The following is a 25,297-nucleotide window of genomic DNA, read 5'->3' as shown; positions in this document are numbered from 1 at the left end:
ATATATATATATATATATATATATATATATATATATATATATATATATATATAAATATATATATATATATGTATCTGTTTATATTTTATTTTATTTCTAATTACTATTATTATTAATGTATTATTATTATTATTTTTTTCTTTTCTTTGTTTATTTAATTAATTGATGTATTTGTAGATATTACTTTGTTTGTTTGTTGTTTCTTTCTTTTTTGGGGGGGCGGGGGTGGTATGAGTGGGATATAAACAAAAATATTTTGACATTTAGGGCGGACAATAGATATATGATTTATGTGAATATGATGTAATGGATAGGAATGTCAATAAAAATAAAATGAAAAAAAATAAATAAATAAAAATAAAAATGATAGTTAAAAGGTGCATTGACTAAAAGCTTTACTATAAAGAGAAGTTTTCAAAAGTTAAAATTGAGAAGATAACTATTCAAATAGGATATTTTGGATAATTAAAAAAAAAGATTTTGCAACATCTTAAGGATGCTTTATTTCCGAATTACAAGTTGAATAATACCGTATTTTTCGGACCATAGGGCGCGCCGGATTATAAGGCGCACTGCCGATGAGCAGGTCTAGTCAGGTCTATTTTCATACAAAAGGCGCACCGGATTATAAGGCGATTTATTATGATTTTTTTTCTAAATATAAAACGCTTCCTTGTGGTCTACATAACATGTAATGGTGGTGAATAATGTAAACTCACTACACCGGTATGTTTTAGTGCTTTCATAGCGAGTTTACTGACAGATATAAGTAAGAACTTTACACTACTTTATATTAGAAATGATGAGGATGAATGTGCCATAACAAGAAGATAGAGAAAAACAAGAAGCTTATCGACTACAATGGCGGAAGCCCGCAGATTTTCAGGACTTATGCAGATCCCAAATACACATCAGCAGGTACCAGAAGGTAAGAAAAGTTGGTTTTGCATAATATTGTGAAACAAAACGGCAGATAATATGTCTGCTAATGGGTGCCATTTTGCCGTCCTTATACACACACCATAATAATACTCCTATGTTTAATGCGCCGACAATCCATCAAGCGGTGTGGCTTCATAGCTTACCGAAGTCGTACTAAAAACATTTTGATAGATTTTTGAGCGCCGTGTGTAATGTTCTATATTTTCAATGGAACATTTAAAGTTTGGGTGTTTACTGCCCTCATATTGCTGCCTACACGTATCTCTTATGTATAACTGCCATCTACTGGTCACACCTATCATTTACACCATGTAAAAAATAAAATTGCTTCGAGGTCGGTAAGCAAAACCAGAATTATTCCGTACATTAGGCGCACCGGGTTATAAGACGCACTGTCGAGTTTTGAGAAAATGAAAGGATTTTAAGTGTGCCTTATAGTCCGGAAAATACGGTATTTGACACTCATTTGACAAATATATTTAAATGTATTGCAGATTGATCGGCACTGAAAGACAAAGACATGCAGCAGGAATGATTACTCGATCTAGACTTCGACTTAGACTTAGACTTCCTTTTTATTGTCATTCAAATTTGAACTTTACAGTACAGATAAGAACGTAATTTCGTTGCATTACTCGATCTAACGTACAATGACCACAATGCTCTAATACAGCGAAAGGCTTGCACTGCAACAAAGCTTTCAACACATTTTGAGGCTTGAATAAATCAGTAAATCAAGGTTTTTAAATAATGTGGCAAAGTGAAGCTCCTCTAAGAGAATTTAATACAGCTTGGGCCTCGCCTACTTCCATAAAACCTGATTCCTGGAGCATATTTTGTGGCGTTTTCTACTCACTTTCAGAATAAAATACTTATTTCTATCTTAAAATTCTTGCTATTTTCTCGAAATGCCAAACTTTATTTAGGATGTCTTATCAAGTAAAACTATCTGTCCCTGCAGCTAATTTATTTCAATAGTTTTTAGTGTTTTTCTCTTTTTCTAAATGTGGTCTTTTTATCTTAGCTCTTTTTTTGCAGTGTATTTTCCTCTTTCACTGGAATGCGGACAAATAAAATACACAAAATTTTGCCAAATACTGACGGGTTTTTGTCAAGTCTAAGTTATCACAAAACTTTGTGTTACATTGAGTTCCCGGCGAGAAGACAAAAGCTGTCTTTGATCCTACCAATCAAAAGGCTTGTAAAAGTCCACTGTGTAGGATGGGAAGCAACATGAAGGTGTTCTGTTTCTTTGATGTATCGTAATCAACAGAAAGATATTGTCTTGACCCAAGATCTACAAAGCGAAGAGGAAGCAGGACCTGACTCCCCTCCAGGGACCTTTTCTTTTAACTGTTTTACGACCTTTTCTTTGAACTGTTTTTAATCAAAGGTGATGGCTGTTTACGACCCCCGTCCGTTAGGAACTGCTGTTGCCATGTAATCAGGGAACGTCCAAATAAAAGAGGAGGCGTACAATCTTTCGTCAGGAGTATGGTGGGACTGTGCAAAGAGTACAGTCCAGACGTCTCTCCTCAATTGAACCACTTTTAATTCTGTCTCTGTTTAATTCCTTGCTTCTTGTCTTGTTTAATAGATGTCATCAGTGTTTGAGCCTGACAGTTTTACATTTTGGAGTCATTTATTGTTGTGTACCAAACTATCCATCTGCTGACACATGCACATTTCTTTTTTGTTAGGCTCATTAACTGTGTGCGTGTGCCAATCACTGCATGTGTGTGTTCACCGAATAAAGAACAGTGTACTGTCGTTGGGGGAAAAAAATAAAAAATGCAATTATCTCTCGTAATATGTGTAAGCTTAAAATAATTAACAGCCTCTGGCGTTTTCTTTTCCGTACCTCCTTTAACTCCAGTTTGGTATGTACCTGAGGGGTTTGTTTGAACGTCATTTAGTTCGCCCCACGAAAACCAAAGAGAGCTGATTTGTTACCAATACATTTCACGGCCTATTAATTGCACAAAATACCGATTCTGTATTGGTCATTCATCTTTTTTTTAAATCTTTTGCGGCACATACGCACTGGGAATGTTATTACGTTCACTTCCTGGAGTGTGGATAAGTGAGCACAATTGCTGCGATGCTTTGTATTGATTTGTCATAGTGGGTGTGGATGATGAATGACCATCAAGTGTGGTAATCTACTACGTCCAATCCATGTGAGCCTCACTCTGAATATGTGCCGCAGGGCATAATGACCCATGTTTATCTGCAAGGCTTTTTGGCCTGGTGATGCGCTGGGTTCGGCCCGCAGTCTGGGAAAGGTGTTGCTTTGGAAACGAGCCTCTCACCGCTGTCAATGTCGACTGAAAAAAGAATAACCACCTGCTAGGAAAGCTTTTTGTCTAACGTCGTCATCTTCGCTTCGACAACGTGCCACTTTTCCGATGTCATTCTTCTAGCTATTGATTGTTCTCGCCGGAAGATGCTGATATTTCATACAAAAATACTGTTAAGTTAAGTTAAAGTACCAATGATTGTCACACACACACTAGGTGTGGTGAAATTTGTTCTCCGCATTTGACCCATCCCCTTTCTCACCCTCTGGGAGGTGAGGGAAGCAGTGAGCAGCAGCGGCGGCCGCGCCCGGGAATCATTTTTGGTGATTTAACCCCCAAAAGACGCTTTCTGTCTTGCCTCTAGTGAGGGCGGTCGCATTTTTCTGCGCTCCCTCCATCCCTGCTTGCTCTCTTCGGTTTGTCTTGTCTGAACTTTTTTGAAGCCTCTTTCTTTGCGCTGTCCTCAAATCTAAACATCAAACATGGATATGATCAGCTGGACTCTCGACGCAATTGACAAAGTCTTTTCGACAAGGAAAAGAGGTTCGGGGGAGCCTGGCTGCCCTGATGGAACCATTGCTGCGGGGTACGTGAGAGACTCCTGGGATAAATGGAGAATCATGTGCCTCTCAGTCCTTTCCATCGAGGACGTGGAAGACATCTACCTATTTGGAACCGTGATCGCGGGGCACCTGCTGATTGGGCTGGGCATTGCTCTGGTGTATCGTCAAATTCGGAAGACGATGGCAGCCACTCAAGGAGCCCAACGGCTGTTCGTCGCAATGGAAGGATTGGGCCGGGCTGTGGGAACACAGACTGTGGCGATTTCTGAAATGAATCACAAAATGGATCACATCATGGAGAATTTTGCTGAGAAGGAGAATTGAATTGAATTTGGGAGAAACCAGTACAGACACATAGAGCAGGCAAGTCATTGTTTTGACTGCTCGAAGAAAACAACATCATAATCTACGATTTGACTCCCTCGAATGGCCTTGACGCTATCAGGAACAGGCTGTTCTGAAAAACACCCCCGAGAACACCTCAACGATGGACGCTTTTGACCTCCCTTTTTCTCAACAACACCTGGTGTCGAACTTTGAGATCGGCCCCAGTCCACAAAAACATTTCAACATCACACCCAAGTTAATTGGGCATACATGCACGCACCACCCCTTCCTCAACCAACGCCTTCACCACTGCTTAATTCCTGGGGTTATGGATGGCTAGTAGCGCTTTATAGCAGCAGGCCGGCCTCCAGGGCCCCAAATCACCCCCCCCCCCGTTGCGAGTTGTTGTGATTATATGTAACATGTTTATGTGTGCTATGCTATGTGAGTTTTTTTCCCTTGGACTCAGTCTGGACCCCCTCCCGAGGGTCCAGCCTTAGACTGGTATTTTTTTTACTCTTCCCCCCTTTCCCAATATCCCCTTTTTCCCACCTTTTTTAAGGAGCGCCGTAAGTGGCTGATCCGTTGGCGATCCCGTCTTGTCTCCCTGTAAACGTATGTCTGCTCTTAGTGGGACTGTGCCGAAAATGACATTTCAGTTCTTATGTGTCTTGTACACATACTTGCCAACCCTCCCGGATTTTCCGGGAGACTCCCGAAATTCAGCGCCTCTCCCGAAAACCTCCCGGGACAAATTTTCTCCCGAAAATCTCCCGAAATTCAGGCGGAGCTGGAGGCCACGCCCCCTCCAGCTCCATGCGGACCTGAGTCCGCTTTCCCACAATATAAAGAACGTAAAGCAGTCCGTCTGCCGTAAACAGCAATGTTGTGACACTCTTAAACAGGACAATACTGCCATCTAGTGCATTTGATGAAAGCACTTTTGTGCGTGCCACACAGCAATGCATCATCAGAGAGGGTGTTCAGCATGGTTAGAAAGATAGTGACAGAGAATAGAACAAGGATGGACAATTCAACCCTTAACTCAACAATGAGTAGATAGATGAGTGTTATGTGTGTGTATATGTGTAAATAAATTAACACTGAAATTCAAGTATTTCCTTTATATATATATATATATATATATATATATATATATATATATATATATATATATATATATATATATATATATATAGCTAGAATTCACTGAAAGTCAATTATTTCTTATATATATATATATATATATATATATATATATATATATATATATACACATATACACATATATATATATATATATATACATATATATATATATATATATATATATATATATATATATATATATAGCTAGAATTCACTGAAAGTCAATTATTTCTTATATATATATATATATATATATATATGAAATACTTGGTGAATTCTAGCTGTAAATATACTCCTCCCCTCTTAACCACGCCCCCAACCACGCCCCCGCCCCAACCACGCCCCCCGCACCCACCTCCCGAAATTGGAGGTCTCAAGGTTGGCAAGTATGCTTGTACATGTTAAAGAATGGACAATAATAAAGCATCTTGAATCTTGAATTCCAACCCTTGATGCTGAGTGCCAAGCAGGGAGGTAATGGCTCCCATTTTTATAGTCTTTGGTATGACTCGGCTGGGGTTTGAACTCACAACCTACCAATCTCAGGGCGGGCACTCTAACCACTACGCCACTGAGCAGGTATAAAAATGCTGCAGTGCTGAAATATTGATGTTAAATAGTAATAAATATGTTTGCCACAAAAAACTGTTTTGTGGGATCTGAGCCGAGGATGTCGTTGTGGCTTGTGCAGCCCTTTGAGACACTTGTGATTTAGGGCTATATAAGTAAACATTGATTGATTGATTGATGATTTTAACAATTACCGTATTTTTCGGACTACAAGGCGCACTTAAGAGCTTTTCGTTTTCTCAAAACTCGACAGTGCGCCTTGTAACCCGGTGCGCCTAATGTGCGGAATAATTCTGGTTGTGCTTACCGACCTCGAAGCAATTTTATTTGGTACGTGGTGTAATGATAAGTGTGACCAGTAGATGGTAGTCACACATAAGAGATACGTGTTGACTGCAATATGACGGCAGTAAACAACACCACAACTTTAAATGTTCCATTGGAAATAAAGAACATTACACACGGCGCTCAAAAATCTGTCAGTACGACTTTGAAGCAGCACCGCTTGATGGATCGTCGGCACATTACGGCTACCTGTCAGGTTCAAACACTGATGACATCTATTAAACAGACTAGAAGCAAGGAATCATGCAGAGACAGTTAAAATTGGCTCAATTGAGGAGAGACGTTTTTTAGGCTGTACTCTAGTTACAGATCCAAAGTACAGCAAATGTGAAAATTCAGCGATTTTAAATACAAATAATCTAAAACTGGTGAAGTTAAATGGAATAGTATAATTACTGGATAGATATATAAATTTAATACGTTTTTTTTTCTTTTTACATTTTTTTTCTTTCCGTTAAATGGAATAGTATAATTACTGGATAGATATATAAATTTAATACGTTTTTTTTCTTTTTACATTTTTTTTCTTTCCGTTAAATGGAATAGTATAATTACTGGATAGATATATAAATTTAATACGTTTTTTTTCTTTTTACATTTTTTTTCTTTCCATGATGGCACGTGAGGCCCCGCCTCCCCTGCCTCCCCTGACTGCACGTCACTGGGTTTAATGTACCCTAAGATTTTTTGTGGTCCCTTTTATTTAGATAAGTACCGAAAAGTATCGAACATACATTTTGGTACCGGCAGGGGCGCCGAAAAGGGGGGGTAAAGGAGACGGATTCTAGGGGCCCATGATGGAGGGGGGCCCAGAGAGGCCCCTAATGATGATGAAATTATAATACAGAAAAAATAATGACACTGTGTTGGGGGCCCTGTAAAGATTATTTTCATGGGCCCCAAAATCCCTAGCGGCGCCCCTGGGTACCGGTACCGGTACTAAAATATTGGTACCCTAATCGCCACTAATGCTGGCCGTTCTTATAAAGAGTGCGATTACAGACTCTTAGAGTGGCCTTTAATTGAGAAACTGTAATTGGAGAAGCTGTGGCATCCAATAAAAGGCACAGAGCAGTAAAATACTTACCCTGGGCTGATTATGAATCAAATGATGCAGAAATCATTGTCTGCTATATTTCACTTTAAAGTCCCCATATGCTCAGTAGCTGATGCTTTAAGTCTGAAGTCTAACAAATTATCCTGGCTGTTTTTCTTCCCCAGATGCTCCCGCCTCAGGGGACCACAAGTCACGGATGACTGACAGCTCGCAGTCTCCTAGCTACCGCATCAGGATGGAGTCAGAGCAGGTGTCTCAGTACTCCCCGGAGCAGTCCACCCCCCATGAAAGTGAGGGTCTGTTATTGCCCTCTATCTGTCTTCTGCAGTTGGCTTTACTTGCCTCCGGGTCTCCTTTCCTTCTACTTTATAGCATACAACACTAAATGTTATTTTAATTCATACAAAAAGTCTCTATACTGACAAACACAATCATTTCATGGACCGTATTACAAATGACTGCTTATCACTCCATAAGAGATGCACTATAGACCTTTTTCCTCAGCAATGCTCTCCAGGTAAACATCATGACTATTGATGAAAGCCTTCACAACGTCCTTTCTGCTTTTACTCCCTTCGCCATCCGCAGGGAATTCGCGTAGCTCGAATCTGATGAATTCGTATTCAGACAGCGGCTACCAGGATGCCCCCGGTGGCTACAACACGAGCCAGAATGTGGTGAAATCTGACCTGAGGATGCAGCATTCCTTTCCTGGTGCAGCCGTGAGCACGCCAATGAGGAGTACCACGGCAGAAGGGCAGACGTCATCCCAGGTACGTTTGCGTCCATGCTGTCAGAAACCACATCCACGCAGCATTAAAAATGTCTACATGGCAACTGTTGCCGATATGAACTACTACTACTAAAAACAATGATACAGTAAAGCCATATAATTACAAGAAAAATGTCCAAATACCCTGAGAATCATCATTTTACAAGAAAACATTTCAATAGTTCATGAACAATAACAATGCAATAGTTATGCATAGTTGTCAGGTTCAAACACTGATGACATCTATTACACAAGACAAGAAGCAAGGAATTAAACAGAGACAGAATTACATTTGGCTCAATTGAGGAGAGACGTCTGGACTGTACTCTTTGTACAGTCTCACCACGCTCTGACGAAAGTTTGTTCGCCTCCTCTTTTATTTGGACTTTCCCTGATTACATGGAAACAGCTATTTCTAAGGGACGGGGGTCGTAAACAGCCATCGCCTTTGATTCCAACAGTTCAAAGAAAAGGTCCCTGGAGCTTGGACCGGTCCTGCTTCCTCTCCACTTTTTAGATCTCGGGTCAAGACAAAGTCTTTCTGTGGATTACAATACATCAAAGAAACAGAACACCTTCATGTTGCTTCCCATCCTACACAGCGGAGTTTTACAAGCCTTTTGCTTGGTAGGATCAAAGACAGCTTTTGTCTTCTCGCCGGGAACTCATGGCAACACAAAGTTTTGTAATAACTTAGATACAATTATTCTGACATAAACATATATTCATCATCGTAATAATCATAATTGTAATTATGATTAGTATTAGATCGGAATTTATACGTAGAATTACTAATCTGAAGCCAAAATATTCTGATAATACATTTGACCAAATACAAAAATGTATGGGAATGTTTTAACATATCAAGAGTATTTCAAAAATATACAATTTCAATAGTTATATATATTGTAAACAAATTAGATACAAATTATTTGTCATCGTTATAATTACAATAAATACCGTATTTTTCCGACTTTAAGGCGCACTTAAATCCTTTCACTTTCTCAAAAATTGACAGTGCGCCTTATAACCCGGTGCGCCTAATGTATGGAATCATTCTGATTGTGCTTACCGACCTCAAAGCTATTTTATTTGGTACATGGTGTAATGATAAGTTAAAGTTAAAGCACCAATGATTGTCACACATACACTCGGTGTGGCAAAATAATTCTCTGCATTTGACCCATCACCCTTGATCATCCCCTGGGAGGTGAGGGGAGCAGTGAGCAGCAGCGGTGGCTGCGCCCAGGACTCATTTTTGGTGATTTAACCCCCAATTCCAACCCTTGATGCTGAGTGCCAAGCAGGGAGGTAATGGGTCCCATTTATATAGTCTTTGGTATGACTCGGCCGGGGTTTGAACTCCCAACCTACCGATCTCAGGGCAGACACTCTAACTGAGTAGGTGTGACCAGTAGATGGCAGTCACAGATAAGACATTCGTGTAGACGCCAGTAAACAACACCAAAACGTTAAATGTTCCATTGAGGATATAGAACATTACACACGGTGCTCAAAAATCTGTCAAAATGTTTTAGTACGAGTTTGGTAAGCTATGAAGCCACACCGCTTGATGGATTGGTGTAGCATTACGGGTACTGTAGTCAGACAAACTGTGCTTCAACATGCGAGTACTGTATTATTATGGCGTGTGTATAAGGACCCCAAAATGGCACCAATTAGCAGACATATTATCTGGTGTTTTGTTTCACAATATTATGCACCTTCTGGTGCCTGCTGAGCTGTATTTGGGTTCTGTATAAGTCCTGAAAATTTGCGCGTCTGCCTTTGTAGTCCGTGGCGACAACGTAGTCGATAAGCTTCTTCTTTTTCTCTATCTTCTTGTTATGGGACATTCACCCTCCGCTGTTGCCATTTCTAATATAAAGTAGTGTAAAGTTCTTACTTATATCTGTCAGTCAACTCGCCATGAAAGTGCTAAAACATACCGGTGTAGTGAGTTTACATTATTCACCCAAGGAACTTTAGTTATTAGAGAGTTCCGGTCGGATGGTTTTTCACGGGTTACATTGTTGCACTAGTGAGTCACGGATGAGGAGATGCTGAGTATTGTCATAATTTCACAAGAAAGACATTGTAATTTTTATGAAAACAATCCAAAATGTAAAGGATGAAGTTGTGAAACTCAAAAAAAATACAGATTTTCCCAGATTTAATTGTAATACAGTATATAGTTATATATAGTATAAATATGATGAAATAATACCAATTTGCATAAATAGTACATCAATTTAATTAAAAGCATGAAGTCAAAATATTCTGATGATAAATGATCACGACTATAGCCAAAATTTTACCCCCGAAAAAACATATTATGAGAATGTTTTAATACAACAAAAATATTTCAAGAACAATACAATTTAAATAAAAAATAAGATGCAAATATGTAGTCAAATTAGAGTAAATATATAGTATACATTCATAGAATTACAAATAGCAAATGAAATTATTACAGTATATGGTTATATATACTAAAAAAAAAAACACCATAAAATGAAGTAACACCAATTTGCATAAATAATAAATGTATTTAGTTAAAAACATGAAGTTAAAATATTCTGATGATAAATGATCACGACTATAGCCAAAATTTTACCCAAATAAAACATTATGAAAATGTTTTAATATAACAAAGATATTTCAAGAACAATATAATTTAAATAAAAAATAAGATGCAAATATGTAGTCAAATTAGAGTAAATACATAGTATACATTCATAGAATTACAAACAGCAAATCAAATGATTATGAGAATTAATGGTCATGAGTATTTTCATGATTATACAATAAAAATATTGTAATTTTATGAAAAGTATCTTATATTTTAGTGATTAAGTTGGAATACTAATACATATATTGATTTTGCTAGATTCAATTGTAATACAGCATATAGCTTCATACAGTGAAAAAAAGCAATATGATAACAATAATTGGAATAAATATATAAAACATACATTTATGAGAATTAATGATCATAAGTACAGTCATAATTTCTCATTACAAAAACCTTGTAATTTTATTGAGAATGTTTTAATATTTTAAGAACAAAGTTGAAATACTCATATACAATCATGATTTTACCAGAATGAAATTGTAAAGCAGTATATAGTTAGTAAAAGTAAGAATTTAAACTAAAAAGACGATACAATAAAAATCATCATCATCGTCAATTCCAGTAAAGACTCTGAGAAATAATTCATTCAAACACAAATATGGAGTCAGAATATCATGAGAAGAAATGGTCATAAGTATATTCCAAATTTGACTAGAATAAAGCAGTGAAATTACATGAAAAATTGTATTTTACACAAATAAAGTCATACTTTATATGATTTTGTATATGACGACTTTTATTTCAGTGAACATATGATTTTTTTTTATATCCCAATACAACTTATCACTCTATGCCTGGGTCAGTTGGTTTTGTTTTAAATATTTACACAGGTCGTGAGTTCAAACCCCGGCCGAGTCATACCACCGCTGCTGCTCACTGCCCCCCTCACCTCCCAGGGGGGGATCAAGGGTGATGTGTCAAATGCAGAGAATAATTTCGCTACACCTAGTGTGTGTGTGACAATCATGGGTACTTTAACTTTTAATATATATTTTTGTTGGTTAACTTTTGTTTTGTTTTTTTATTTTGTTTGGTTTGAAAGAAAAAGAAAACATTGAAGTATCAAAAGCCTTGCCCAAATAGGGAGCAGAGAGAGGAGCAGTCCTATTGAACTAACCGTGAACAACGAACCCAAAATGGTCTGATTCCTCGCATTTGAAGTGACTATTAAAGAGCTCCCGCCTTCAGTGTGTGAATGTGTGTGTGAATGGGTGAATGTGGAAATAGTGTCAAAGCGCTTTGAGTACCTTGAAGGCAGAAAAGCGCGATATGAGTATAACCCATTTACCAATTAGCGGCAATAATTTTTTTACGCGCGATTAACGTCCCGACTCCTTTTTGACCCTCGGCCCGTTCGTAGCTCATGGAAATGTAACGACGTCCAGTTACTGTGGAGCCACAAGCGGGAAAATAGCAAACAGAAATGCACAAAGAAGCAAGGTTACAGAAGTCGCCGTTCTTGCAAGTCGTTCTAAGGACATGACAAGACAGTTTTATCTTCAATCGATGTGAGATGATTATCGGAGCCAACGCCTGCTGGCGCGCAGAGAATAGTAGCTTCACGTCCGTGTTTGCATTACAGTTGAGTGCATTAAAAACATAAAATATAGATTGTTACTCGAACTGCTTTATTAAGATGGAATAAAAGCTCAGCAGAAAAAAGACGGTAGAGAGGAAGTCTGAAGTCACTTTAATCGGAGACTTTCATCAAAATATAATAATAATAATAATAATAATTAGGGATGTCCGATAATGGCTTTTTGCCGATATCCGATATTCCGATATTGTCCAACTCTTTAATTACCGATACCGATACCGATATCAACCGATATATGCAGTCGTGGAATTAACACATTATTATGCCTAATTTGGACAACCAGGTATGGTGAAGATAAGGTACTTTAAAAAACAAATTATAAAATAAAATAAGATAAATAAATTAAAAACATTTTCTTGAATAAAAAAGAAAGTAAAACAATATAAAAACAGTTACATAGACACTAGTAATTAATGAAAATTAGTAAAATTAACTGTTAAAGGTTAGTACTATTAGTGGACCAGCAGCACGCACAATCATGTGTGCTTACGGACTGTATCTCTTGCAGATCGTATTGATATATATTGATATATAATGTAGGAACCAGAATATTAATAACAGAAAGAAACAACCCTTTTGTGTGAATGAGTGTGAATGAGTGTAAATGGAGGAGGGAGGTTTTTTGGGTTGGTGCACTAATTGTAAGTGTATCTTGTGTTTTTTATGTTGATTTAATAAAAAAAATACAAATAAAAACGATACCGATAATAAAAAACCGATACCGATCATTTCCGATATTACATTTTAACGCATTTATCGGACATCTCTAATAATAATATATTTTATTTATAAAAAAAAAAAACACTTTACATTGAGCAAACAACCTCAAAGTGCTACAGTGTATTAAAAAAATAAATAAAAAGATAATAAAAATGAATAAAAATAAAAACTAGAACAGCCTAATAGCTAGAACTAGTATGCATATATCTAAAAAAAGGCTTTTTTTAAAAAAAAAAAAGAAAGGTTTTTAAGCCTTTTTTAAAAGCATCCACAGTCTGTGGTGCCTTCAGGTGGTCAGGGAGAGCGTTCCACAGACTGGGAGCGGCGGAGCAGAAAGCCCGGTCTCCCATTGTTCGTAGCTTTGTCCTCGGAGGTTGGAGGAGGTTAGCCTCTCCGGAGCGGAGGTGTCGTGTGGAGGATTTGGGGGTGAGTAGTTCTTTGAGGTAGAGGGGGGAATTTCCATGGAGGCACTGGTGGGTTAGTAGCGAGACTTTGTATTCAATCCTGAGTGGAACAGGAAGCCAGTGAAGGGATTTGAGAATTGGTGTGACATGGTCGTATTTCCGCACTATATGTGAAGTCTTTTCTCATACCAATCACACACTTCACAATAATAGCGCAACGCTTCACATCCGGTCTAATCGACAACAACTAAAAAGTCTTACCATATGATCATGCTTTGTAATAGTTGTTTTGTAATGTTTTTATGTGATATTTCTACCTAAATAAATGTTTTCTGGCAGATTGAGATAAAGTCTATTGTAATGGCGGAGACGATATGAAGGAGGTAGACTGTCTTTGAACAGGTCAGCCTTTTATTTATGTTCACAAATAGTAATGTCCAACTAAATAGGCAGAAACGCGTCACACACACACACACACACACACACACACACACACACACACACACGCACACACACAATCACACACACACACGACGGCTCCTCAAACACTTTTGGGGCGGTATAGCTCGGTTGGTAAAGCAGCCGTGCCAGCAACTTGAGGGTTGCAGGTTGGATCCCCGCTTCCGCCATCCTAGTCACTGCTGTTGTGTCCTTGGGCAAGACACTTTACCCACCTGCTCCCAGTGCCACCCACACTGGTTTAAATGTAACTTAGATATTGGGTTTCACTATGTAAAGCGCTTTGAGTCACTTGAGAAAAAGCGCTATATAAATATAATTCACTTCACTTCACTTTCTCATCTCGTGGCTCCCACTGAGACTAGATCTAATACTACAGCCATGCCTGAAACTGCCCTCTGCAGCCCACATCGGGTAATTACAGTTGACTACACAATATTCCCATGGTTACAGTATATTCTTTGATAACCTGTTCTCATTGATAGTCCTCAATTACAGAATGTTTAACATACTGAATATTACTTTTTTTTTTTATAAATAGAGAAGGTTAAAACATTGTCATGCAGAGATATGAATACCATTAACTTGTAAAACATGGACTGTACAGAATATCAGAAGCATATATTCAGGTATAAATATGACATTTTACATTACCAAACATCTTTAACAATCAAACCATGATCGTAACAATCCACATTTTGTGTTAATGATGCTTGAAACTGGTATGTAAAAATAGTGTTGCTCCTCTTCTTAATGCAAGTGCTCCTACAGCAGGAATAAAAATTCATTATTTCTACAAAATCTAGCAATTGTTTTTATTGTCTTTAAAACATGTTCATGTCCTTTTTGTGTTAAGCTGTTTAAAAAAGCACAATGTTTAAAAAAAAATATTTCATTAAAGCAAAATAATTGTCCAGTCATTGCAATATCAACTTGAAAATTGTCTTTCTATGGTACACTTAATAATGCTGAAAAATTATATTTTTATCGAAGATTATCGTGATTCATTTTGAGTGACAAAACTGATTAATCATTATTAAATATTTTAATCGTTTGAGAGCCCTAGTCTTAACCTAAATGTGTTTGGTGCCTTCAACAATAAAAACTGTATTGCTGGGTTGAATTCCTATAGCAGGGGTCCCCAAACCTGAGGGTCGCATTGGGTAAAAAGATATACATACAGTATATATATATATATATATACATATATATATATATAGTCGTGGTCAAACGTTTACATACACTTGTACAGAACATAATGCCATGGCTGTCTTGAGTTTCCAATACTTTCTACAACTCTTATTTTTTTGTGATAGAGTGATTGGAGCACATACTTGTTGGTCACAAAAAAACATTCATGAAGTTTGGTTCTTTTATGAATTTATTATGGGTCTACTGAAAATGTGAGCAAATCTGCTGGGTCAAAAGTATACATAGAGCAATGTTAATATTTGCTTACATGTCCCTTGGCAAGTTTCACTGCAATAAGGCACTTTTGGTAGCCATCCACAAGCTTCTAGTTGAATTTTTGACCACTCCTCTTGACAAAATTGGTGCAGTTCAGCTAAATGTGTTGGTTTTCTGACATGGACTTGTTTCTTCAGCATTGTCCACACGTTTAAGTCAGGACTTTGGGAAGGCCATTCTAAAACCTTAATTCTAGCCTGATTTAGCCATTCCTTTATCACTTTTGACGTGTGTTTGGTGTCATTGTCCTGTTGGAACACCCAACTGCGCCCAAGACCCAACCTCCAGGCTGATGATTTTAGGTTGTCCTGAAGAATTTGGAGGTAATCCTCCCTTTTCATTGTCCCATTTACTCTCTGTAAAGCACCAGTTCCATTGGCAGCAAAACAGGCCCAGAGCATAATACTACCACCACCATGCTTGACGGTAGGATTGGTGTTCCTGGGATTTGGATTGGGGGCGGCATGGCGTGGTGGGTAGAGCGGCCGTGCCAGAAACCTGAGGGTTGCAGGTTCGCTCCCCACCTCTTACCATCCAAATCGCTGCCATTGTGTCCTTGGGCACGAAAGTAGCTTACCACCACCAGGTGTGAATGAATGATGGGTTCTCACTTCTCTGTGAAGCGCTTTGAGTGTCTAGAAAAGCGCTATATAAATCTAATCCATTATTATTATTATTAAAGCCTCACCTTTTCTCCTCCAAACATATTGCTGAGTATTGTGGCCAAACAGCTCAATTTTTGTTACATCACCAAATATTAACATTGCTGTATGTATACTTTTGACCCAGCAGATTTGCTCACATTTTCAGTAGACCCATAATAAATTCATAAAAGAACCAAACTTCATGAATGTTTTTTGTGACCAACAAGTATGTGCTCCAATCACTCTGAATGATTGGAAACTCAAGACAGCCATGACCATTACGTTGTTTACAAGTGTATGTAAACTTTTGACCACGACTAAAGCACCAGTTCCATTGGCAGCATAACAGGCCCAGAGCATAATACTATCACCACCATGCTTGACGGTAGGAATGGTGTTCCTGGGATTAAAGGCCTCACCTTTTCTCCTCCAAACATATTGCTGGGTATTGTGGCCAAACAGCTCCATTTTTGTTTCATCTGACCACAGAACTTCCCCCCAGAAGGTCTTATCTTTGTCCATGTGATGTCAATTAAGGTTTTAGAATGGCCTTCCCAAAGTCCTGACTTAAACGTGTGGACAATGCTGAAGAAACAAGTCCATGTCAGAGAACCAACACATTTAGCTGAACTGCACCCAATTTTGTCAAGAAGAGTGTTCAGCCATGACCATAATGTTCTTTACAAGTGTATGTAAACTTTTGACCACCACTGTACCACCATGCTTGACGATAGGCATGGTGTTCCTGGGTTTAACGGCCTCACCTTTTCTACATAGAAATTATTGGAAACTCAAGACAGCCATGACATTATGTTCTTTACAAGTGTATGTAAACTTTTGACCACGACTAAAGCCCCATTTGGCAGCAAAACAGGCCCAGAGCATAATACTACCACCACCATGCTTGACGGTAGGAATGGTGTTCTTGGGATTAAAGGCTTCACCTTTTCTCCTCCAAACATATTGCTGGGTATTGTGGCCAAACAGCTAAATTTTTGTTTCATCTGACCACAGAACTTTCCTCCAGAAGGTCTTGTCGATGTGATGCCAATTAAGGTGGAATGAAGGTTTTAGAATGACCTTCCCAAAGTCCTGACCTAAACGTGTGGACAATGCTGAAGAAACAAGTCCATGTCAGAGAACCAACACATTTAGTTGAACTGTACCCAATTTTGTCAAGAGGAGTGGTCAGCCATGACCATAATGTTCTTTACAAGTGTATGTAAACTTTTGACCACCACTGTACCACCATGCTTGACGATAGGCATGGTGTTCCTGGGATTAAAGGCCTCACTTTTTCTCCTCCAAACATATTGCTGGGTATTGTGGCCAAACAGCTCCATTTTTGTTTCATCTGACCACAGAACTTCCCTCCATGTTCTTTACAACAAGTGTATGTAAACTTTTGACCACGACCACTAATTTGGGGACCCCTGCTCTATAGACTTGAAATTGGTTGTTGGTGTCTTTGATTGAGCATGTAAGAGCATTTCTGATGTTGTTGTTGTTGTTGCTGCAGGACCCAGCTGCGAGTGCAGCAGTGCCTGGCCGTGCGATGCGGAGAGTAAGCTCAGTGCCTTCTCGCTCTCACTCTCCAGCTCACGTCAGCGGCATCTCCCCCTCCCGCGGCTCCCTGCGTGCCTCAGCTGGCAGTGCCTACGCCTCTCCTATAACCACTGAACCCAAACCCCTCTCCTGCATCTTCTCCACCACCTTGCCCGCCACTCAGCGTACCGGTGGCTCACCTCTCTCCACCCAAAAAAACTCCCCCGCCGCTTTGCGGCGCGTCGGTTCGGCAAACTCCCGAGCGGGCAGCACCTGCCGTACGACCTCGCCCTACCAGGCCTCCGTGGCGTCGTCCTCAGGCCGCATGGGCTCGCCTCTGTCGCTGGCAGACAACTCGAAGCAGCCCAATCACTCGTCTCCTGTCAGAGCAAGTATGGTCGCCGTTCCCCAGCACTACAGCTCCACCCTGCCCCGCTCCATCATCCACAACACTGACCCCTATAGGACGCAGATGTACGACCTTTACGAGAGGAGTACGCGACCAGACAGCCTAGCAGGTACTTCAATGCAAACCCGCAACACATTCATGCAACACCTTTTGAGAAAGAAAACTGGGGATAAAACAGGACAAAAGTACAAACCCCGTTTCCATATGAGTTGGGAAATTGTGTTAGATGTAAATATAAACGGAATACAATGATTTGCAAATCCTTTTCAACCCATATTCAATTGAATGCACTACTAAGACAAGATATTTGATGTTCAAACTCATAAACTTAGAATTTCATGGCTGCAACATGTGCCAAAGTAGTTGGGAAAGGGCATGTTCACCACTGTGTTACATGGCCTTTCCTTTTAACAACACTCTGTAAACGTTTGGGAACTGAGGAGACACATTTTTTAAGCTTCTCAGGTGGAATTCTTCCCCATTCTTGCTTGATGTACAGCTTAAGTTGTTCAACAGTCCGGGGGTCTCCGTTGTGGTATTTTAGGCTTCATAATGCGCCACACATTTTCAATGGGAGACAGGTCTGGACTACAGGCAGGCTAGTCTAGAACTCGCACTCTTTTACTATGAAGCCACGTTGATGTAACACGTGGCTTGGCATTGTCTTGCTGAAATAAGCAGGGGCGTCCATGGTAACGTTGCTTGGATGGCAATATATGTTGCTCCAAAACCTGTATGTACCTTTCAGCATTAATGGCACCTTCACAGATGTGTAAGTTACCCATGTCTTGGGCACTAATACACCTCCATACCATCACAGATGCTGGCTTTTCAACTTTGCGCCTATAACAATCCGGATGGTTCTTTTCCTCTTTGGTCCGGAGAACACAACATCCACAGTTTCCAAAAACAATTTGAAATGTGGACTCGTCAGACCACAGAACACTTTTCCACTTTGTATCAGTCCATCTTAGATGAGCTCAGGCCCAGCGAAGCCGACGGCGTTTCTGGGTGTTGTTGATGAACGGTTTTCACCTTGCATAGGAGAGTTTTAACTTGCACTTACAGATGTAGCGACCAACTGTAGTTACTGACAGTGGATTTTTGAAGTGTTCCTGAGCCCATGTGGTGATATCCTTTACACACTGATGTCGCTTGTTGATGCAGTACAGCCTGAGGGATTGAAGGTCACGGGCTTAGCTGCTTACGTGCAGTGATTTCTCCAGATTCTCTGAACCCTTTGATGATATTACGGACCGTAGATGGTGAAATCCCTAAATTCCTTGCAATAGCTGGTTGAGAGAGGTTTTTCTTAAACTGTTCAACAATTTGCTCACGCATTTGTTGACAAAGTGATGATCCTCGCCCCATCTTTGTTTGTGAATGACTGAACATTTCATGGAATCTACTTCTATACCCAATCATGGCACCAACCTGTTGCCAATTTGCCTGTTCACCTGTGGGATGTTCCAAATAAGTGTTTGATGAGCATTCCTCAACTTTATCAGTATTTATTGCCACCTTTCCCAACTTCTTTGTCACGTGTTGCTGGCATCAAATTCTAAAGTTAATGATTATTTGCAAAAAGAAAAAAATGTTTATCAGTTTGAACATCAAATATGTTGCCTTTGTAGCATATTCAACTGAATATGGGTTGAAAATGTTTTGCAAATCATTGTATTCCGTTTATATTTACATCTAGCACAATTTCCCAACTCATATGGAAACGGGGTTTTGTACATGATATTCTGTGTTTTCTTTAGCGCCATTGGCAAAGTTGCCATCGAGTCACCATGTGTCATCGTGGTGTGTACGCAGTAGAACAGGGGTGTCAAAGTCACAGAGTAATCGAATCGTAGCCCTTGAATCGTAAACAAATCACGCGGTGCCCCAAGATTCCCACCCTTGCTAAACATAAATTAATTTGGCCTTTTTAAAAAAAAAAATTATTAATCAATCCAACAAAACAATACACAACAATACCATAACAATGCAATTCCAGTTCCGAAACCAAACCCGACCCAGCAATATTCAGAATAGCAATAAACAGAGCAATTGAGAAAACACACAAACATGACACAAAACGATCTAAAAGCAGTCAAGCAAAAATGAATATTATCAACAACAGTATTAATATTAGTGACAATTTCAACATAGCAGTGATTAAAAATCCCTCATTAACATTATAATTACAGACATTTATAAAAAATAAAAACATAAAAAAATAAATTAAAAAAAGAGCTTACACTTGCATCGCATCTCATAGGCTTGACAACACAACGTGTCCAATATTTTACACAAATATAAAATAAGTCGTATTTTTGGTTTATTTAATAGTTAAAACAAATGTAAATAATGGATCCCATATTCCAATATACTACTCATTATTATCCAAATTAAATGCAGTTTTTTCTTCTGATATAATCTCCATAGCTTGTGTATACCAGTCAGTATGTATTATGTGTGTACACCAGTCAGTGTGTATTATGTGTGTATACCAGTCAGTATGTATTATGTGTGTACACCAGTCAGTGTGTATTATGTGTGTATACCAGTCAGTATGTATTATGTGTGTATACCAGTCAGTGTGTATTATGTGTGTATACCAGTCAGTATGTATTATGTGTGTATACCAGTCAGTGTGTATTATGTGTGTATACCAGTCAGTGTGTATTAAGTGTGTATACCAGTCAGTGTGTATTATGTGTGTATACCAGTCAGTATGTGTTATGTGTGTATACCAGTCAGTATGTATTAAGTGTGTATACCAGTCAGTATGTATTATGTGTGTATACCAGTCAGTATCAATCAATCATCAATCAATGTTTATTTATATACTATAGCCCTAAATCACAAGTGTCTCAAAGGGCTGCACAAGCCACAATGACATCCTCGGTTCAAATCCCACATCAGGGCAAGGAAAAACTCAACCCAATGGGACAATGAGAAACCTTGGAGGGGACCGCAGATGTGGGGACACCCCCCCCTGGGCGACCGGTGCAATGAATCTAGCATAATATTGTGAGAGTCCAGTATGTGTTGGACTATCAACATCAATCCATTTCTTTAATATTACCCTTTTTGTTATGATGCATATTGAAAGAAATGCATCTATTTTGCCTTTGACATGACTTTAGTTACCTTTACCTACCTTTCTCTATCCCGAAGTCCCCTGGTGTCTCACGTTTTGTAAACCCCTGCTCTAGGGCAAAGGACTTGCACTGTAAGGCTTAAATATTCAGACAATTATATGTTTTTTGATCGCTTCCTGCCGCCGGGCAATGAACCCAGAATGTGAGCAGTAAGGCAGTGGACGGTGTGGTCAGTGGTTGTGCGGGACCGCGAGAGTCGCCTGCAAATCACATTTACAAAGAAAAACTTGAACCGGAGACCTTGCATGTTTTTATTATTGTACTGGCTTGACGGCATACAGAGTAGGAAGCCACGAAGACCTTTATTTTAATAGTTTAGTTAAACAGCCATTGAAGAGCCTCAGAAAATGAAGACTTATTCAAATGACTGAATGGTCGCAGTAAAAGGATGAAGTATCAATACTCAATATTCTCAGGGCATTAGACAGCTCTAGTTATCCCGGGATGGGTACATTTCACATAATTCGATCCAGTACCTACAAATTGATACTGGTACCTATTATTGGTACTTCTGTGTGTGTTCATGTTTTAAAGGGGAACATTATCACAATTTCAGAAGGGTTAAAACCATTAAAAATCAGTACCCAGTGGCTTATTTTATTTTTCGAAGTTTTTTTCAAAATTTTACCCATCACGCAATATCCCTAAAAAAAGCTTCAAAGTACCTGATTTTAACCATCGTTATATACACCCGTCCATTTTCCTGTGACGTCACATAGTGGTGCCAATACAAACAAACATGGCGGATAGAACAGCAAGATATAGCGACATTAGCTCGGATTCAGACTCGGATTTCAGTGGCTTAAGCGATTCAACAGATTACGAATGTATTGAAACGGATGGTTGTAGTGTGGAGGCAGGTAGCGAAAACGAAATTGAAGAAGAAACTGAAGCTATTGAGCCATATCGGTTTGAACCGTATGCTAGCGAAACCGACGAAAACGACACGACAGCCAGCGACACAGGAGAAAGCAAGGACGAATTCGGCGATCACCTTCTAACCAACGATTGGTATGTGTTTGTTTGGCATTAAAGGAAACTAACAACTATGAACTAGGTTTACAGCATATGAAATACATTTGGCAACAACATGCACTTTGAGAGTGCAGACAGCCCAGTTTTCATCAATTAATCTATTCTGTAGACATACCCTCATCCGCTATCTTTTCCTGAAAGCTGATCTGTCCAGTTTTGGAGTTGATGTCAGCAGGCCAGGGAAGCTAGGGTTGATATTCTTCTCTTGATCATCTTTGGTGGCATAAGGGACGATGTGAGCCAAGACATCCAGGGGGTTTAGCTCGCTCGTCTGCGGGAACAAACTGCCGCCATTGCTTGCCGTGCTACCGAGGTCCTTTGTCCCTGAATTGCTCACACACTCCGGCAGATTCAATGGGGGTCTGGCGGCAGATTTCTTTGACTTTATCGTTGGAAATGCATCTGCTTTGAGTGTCGCAGGATATCCACACATTCTTGCCATCTCTGTCGTAGCATAGCTTTCGTCGGTAAAGTGTGCGGAACAAACGTCCAATTTCTTGCCACTTTCGCATCTTTGGGCCACTGGTGCAACTTGAATCCGTCCCTGTTCGTGTTGTTACACCCTCCGACAACACACCGACGAGGCATGATGTCTCCAAGGTACAAAAAACAGTCGAAAAAACGGAAAATAACAGAGCTGATTTGACTCTGTGTTTGTAATGTGTTTCAGAAAATGGCGGATTGCTTCCCGATGTGACGTCACGTTGTGACGTCATCGCTCCGAGAGCGAATAATAGAAAGGCGTTTAATTCGCCAAAATTCACCCATTTAGAGTTCGGAAATCGGTTAAAAAAATATATGGTATTTTTTCTGCAACATCAAGGTATATATTGACGCTTACATAGGTCTGGTGATAATGTTCCCCTTTAACAAAAAAAAAGTGAAATAACTGAAAACAACGTTTTATATTCTAGTTTCTTCAAAATAGCCACCCTTTGCTCTGATTACTGCTTTGCACACTCTTGGCATTCTCTCCGTGAGCTTCAAAAGGTAGTCACCTGAAATGGTTTTCACTTCACAATGTAAATAGTCATGAAAATAAAGAAAACACATTGAAATGAGAAGGGGTGTCCAAACTTTTGGCCTGTACTGTATATACATGTATGTATATATATATATATATATATATATATGTATATATATATATATATATATATATATATACATATAGTTTAAGAAGTAACCTGGCTGTATTGCACTAAGTTGTGTCATCTCAGAAACAAAAACTGGCAAATATTTTGTTGTAAATATGCTAAAAACGGTAGAATAATCTGACGACAAGAATGTAATCCTAATGTCCTTGGCAGTTAGTGTACTATGTCCTCCTGATAAGAATGAAGATTTGACAGAAGACGTAGTTATTGCCATGTATTTATGTTATGTACAGTATGCTGAAGAAATGTACTGCATAGATGTTCTAAGGTTAACGGACTGTTTGCTTGACTTCCTGCTGCCTGGGGATATCTTCAGATGCTCTGGTGGATAATGACCTTCAAGGTGAACTTTATTCTTGCTTTCTTTCACTTCATTTTCTTATGTGTGTTGTGCCTCCTGCATGTGTGCATGCCTGTCCTTTGTGTACATATGTACACCATTCCTTTACCGTATCCACTATTATTCTCCATGCTCTCTTTCAAAGGGATGTATGCACAGTAGAACTTTCAAATGCAGGGTTGTCTGAAATGTCGTGGGAAATTATGCAACTTCATCTAATTGGTCCAAAAATTATTTTTTGTAAATCAATAATTATAATAATGTGCAGTTGTCGAGTGCCTGTGCTGTGTAGAGCTTGGGTAACCATGTAAAACTCCATTACAGTAGGTGGCAGCAGGTAGTTCATTGCTTTGTAGAAGTCAGAACGCGTCAAGGATGATTTGTCGCGATCCCAATATGCAGAGCACAGCGGAAGACAGCAGGTAAAAAGGTATGTAACGCTTAAACCAAAAATGTATAAGAGGCAAGTCCCCCTAGGAAAAGGCACTGAAGCATAGGGATGGCTATGCAAAACAAAAGTAAAACTGAACTGGCTACAAAGTAAACAGAAACAGAATGCTGGACGACAGCAAAAACTTACAGCGTGTGGAGCAGCAGACGGCGTCCACAAAGTACATCCGTACATGACATGACAATGAACAATGTCCCCCACAAAGAAGGATAGCGTACGCACGATTTAAATAGTCTGGATTGCCAAAACAAAGCAGGTGCGGGCAATAACACTCAAAGGAAGGCGTGAAGCTGCTACAGGAGAACACCAACAAAACAGGAAGAGTCACCAAAATAACAGCGCAAGACAGGAGCTAAAGCACTACACACAGGAAACAACAACAAACTCAAAATAAGGCACGGTAACCTGGTGGAGTTTCATTGTTTAACCTTTTCTGCTGGTGATGTGCCTCCGTATTTTTTTTTATGAAAAAAATGTGCCTTGGCTGAAAAAAAGGTTGAAAAACACTGGTCCAAAGTGCGGCAGCGAGACCATTTATGTCCCACAGCTAATTATTTAGATCTAGATCCCCCAGAGTCCAGTCCATAGTGGATCTAACATAATAGTGGGATGACAATGAAAAACCTTGGAGGGCACAGCAGATATGGGGACCCCCCCGGGCGACCGTTGCAATGGACGTCGAGTGGATCTAGCATAATAGTGTGAGAGTCCAGTCCATAGTGGATCTACCATAATAGTGAGAGTCCAGTCCATAGTGAATCTAACATAATATTGTGAGAGTCCAGTCCATAGTGGATCTAACATAATAGTGTGAGAGTCCAGTCCATAGTGGATCTACCATAATAGTGAGAGTCCAGTCCATAGTGGATCTAACATAATATTGTGAGAGTCCAGTCCATAGTGGATCTAACATAATAGTGAGAGTCCAGTCCATAGTGGATCTAACATATTTTTTGGCATCACAACATCTTCTTTCGTTTTTAATTTTTAAAGTTTATAAACTGAGGAAATATGTCCCTGGATACTTGGTATCGGATTGATACCTAAATTTGTGATATCATCCAAAACTAATGTAAAGTATCAAAGAACAGAAGAATAAGTGATTATTACATTTTAACAGAAGTGTAGATAGAACATGTTGAAAGATAAAGTAAGCAGATATTAACAGTAAATGAACAAGTAGATTAATAATTCATTTTCTACCACTTGTCCTTAATAATGTTGACAAAATAATAGGTAGATAAATGACACAATATGTTA

General features: G+C 39.1%; 1 protein-coding gene across 3 annotated transcripts in view; it reads left to right on the top strand.

Annotated features, from left to right (window-relative positions):
• pkp4 (plakophilin 4) overlaps positions 1–25,297 on the top strand; it is a 193,785-nt gene that overhangs the window by 86,752 nt on the left and 81,736 nt on the right. Inside the window, exons 5-8 of one of the 3 annotated variants that reach the window (XM_061971545.2) lie at positions 7,418–7,549; positions 7,842–8,026; positions 17,471–18,014; positions 23,563–23,589. In XM_061971545.2, coding sequence (XP_061827529.1) covers positions 7,418–7,549; positions 7,842–8,026; positions 17,471–18,014; positions 23,563–23,589 — 888 coding nt within the window. Of the gene's footprint in view, positions 1–7,417; positions 7,550–7,841; positions 8,027–17,470; positions 18,015–23,562; positions 23,590–25,297 lie in introns of those variants that run through there. The other 2 variants (XM_061971546.2, XM_061971547.2) reach the window with 2 other exon arrangements.

This window comes from Nerophis lumbriciformis, linkage group LG13, assembly GCF_033978685.3.
Source record: "Nerophis lumbriciformis linkage group LG13, RoL_Nlum_v2.1, whole genome shotgun sequence".
NCBI classification, from domain to species: Eukaryota; Metazoa; Chordata; class Actinopteri; order Syngnathiformes; family Syngnathidae; genus Nerophis; species Nerophis lumbriciformis.
The sequence above is the reverse complement of the archived record's forward strand: the minus strand, read 5'-3'. Positions and strand labels throughout refer to the sequence as shown.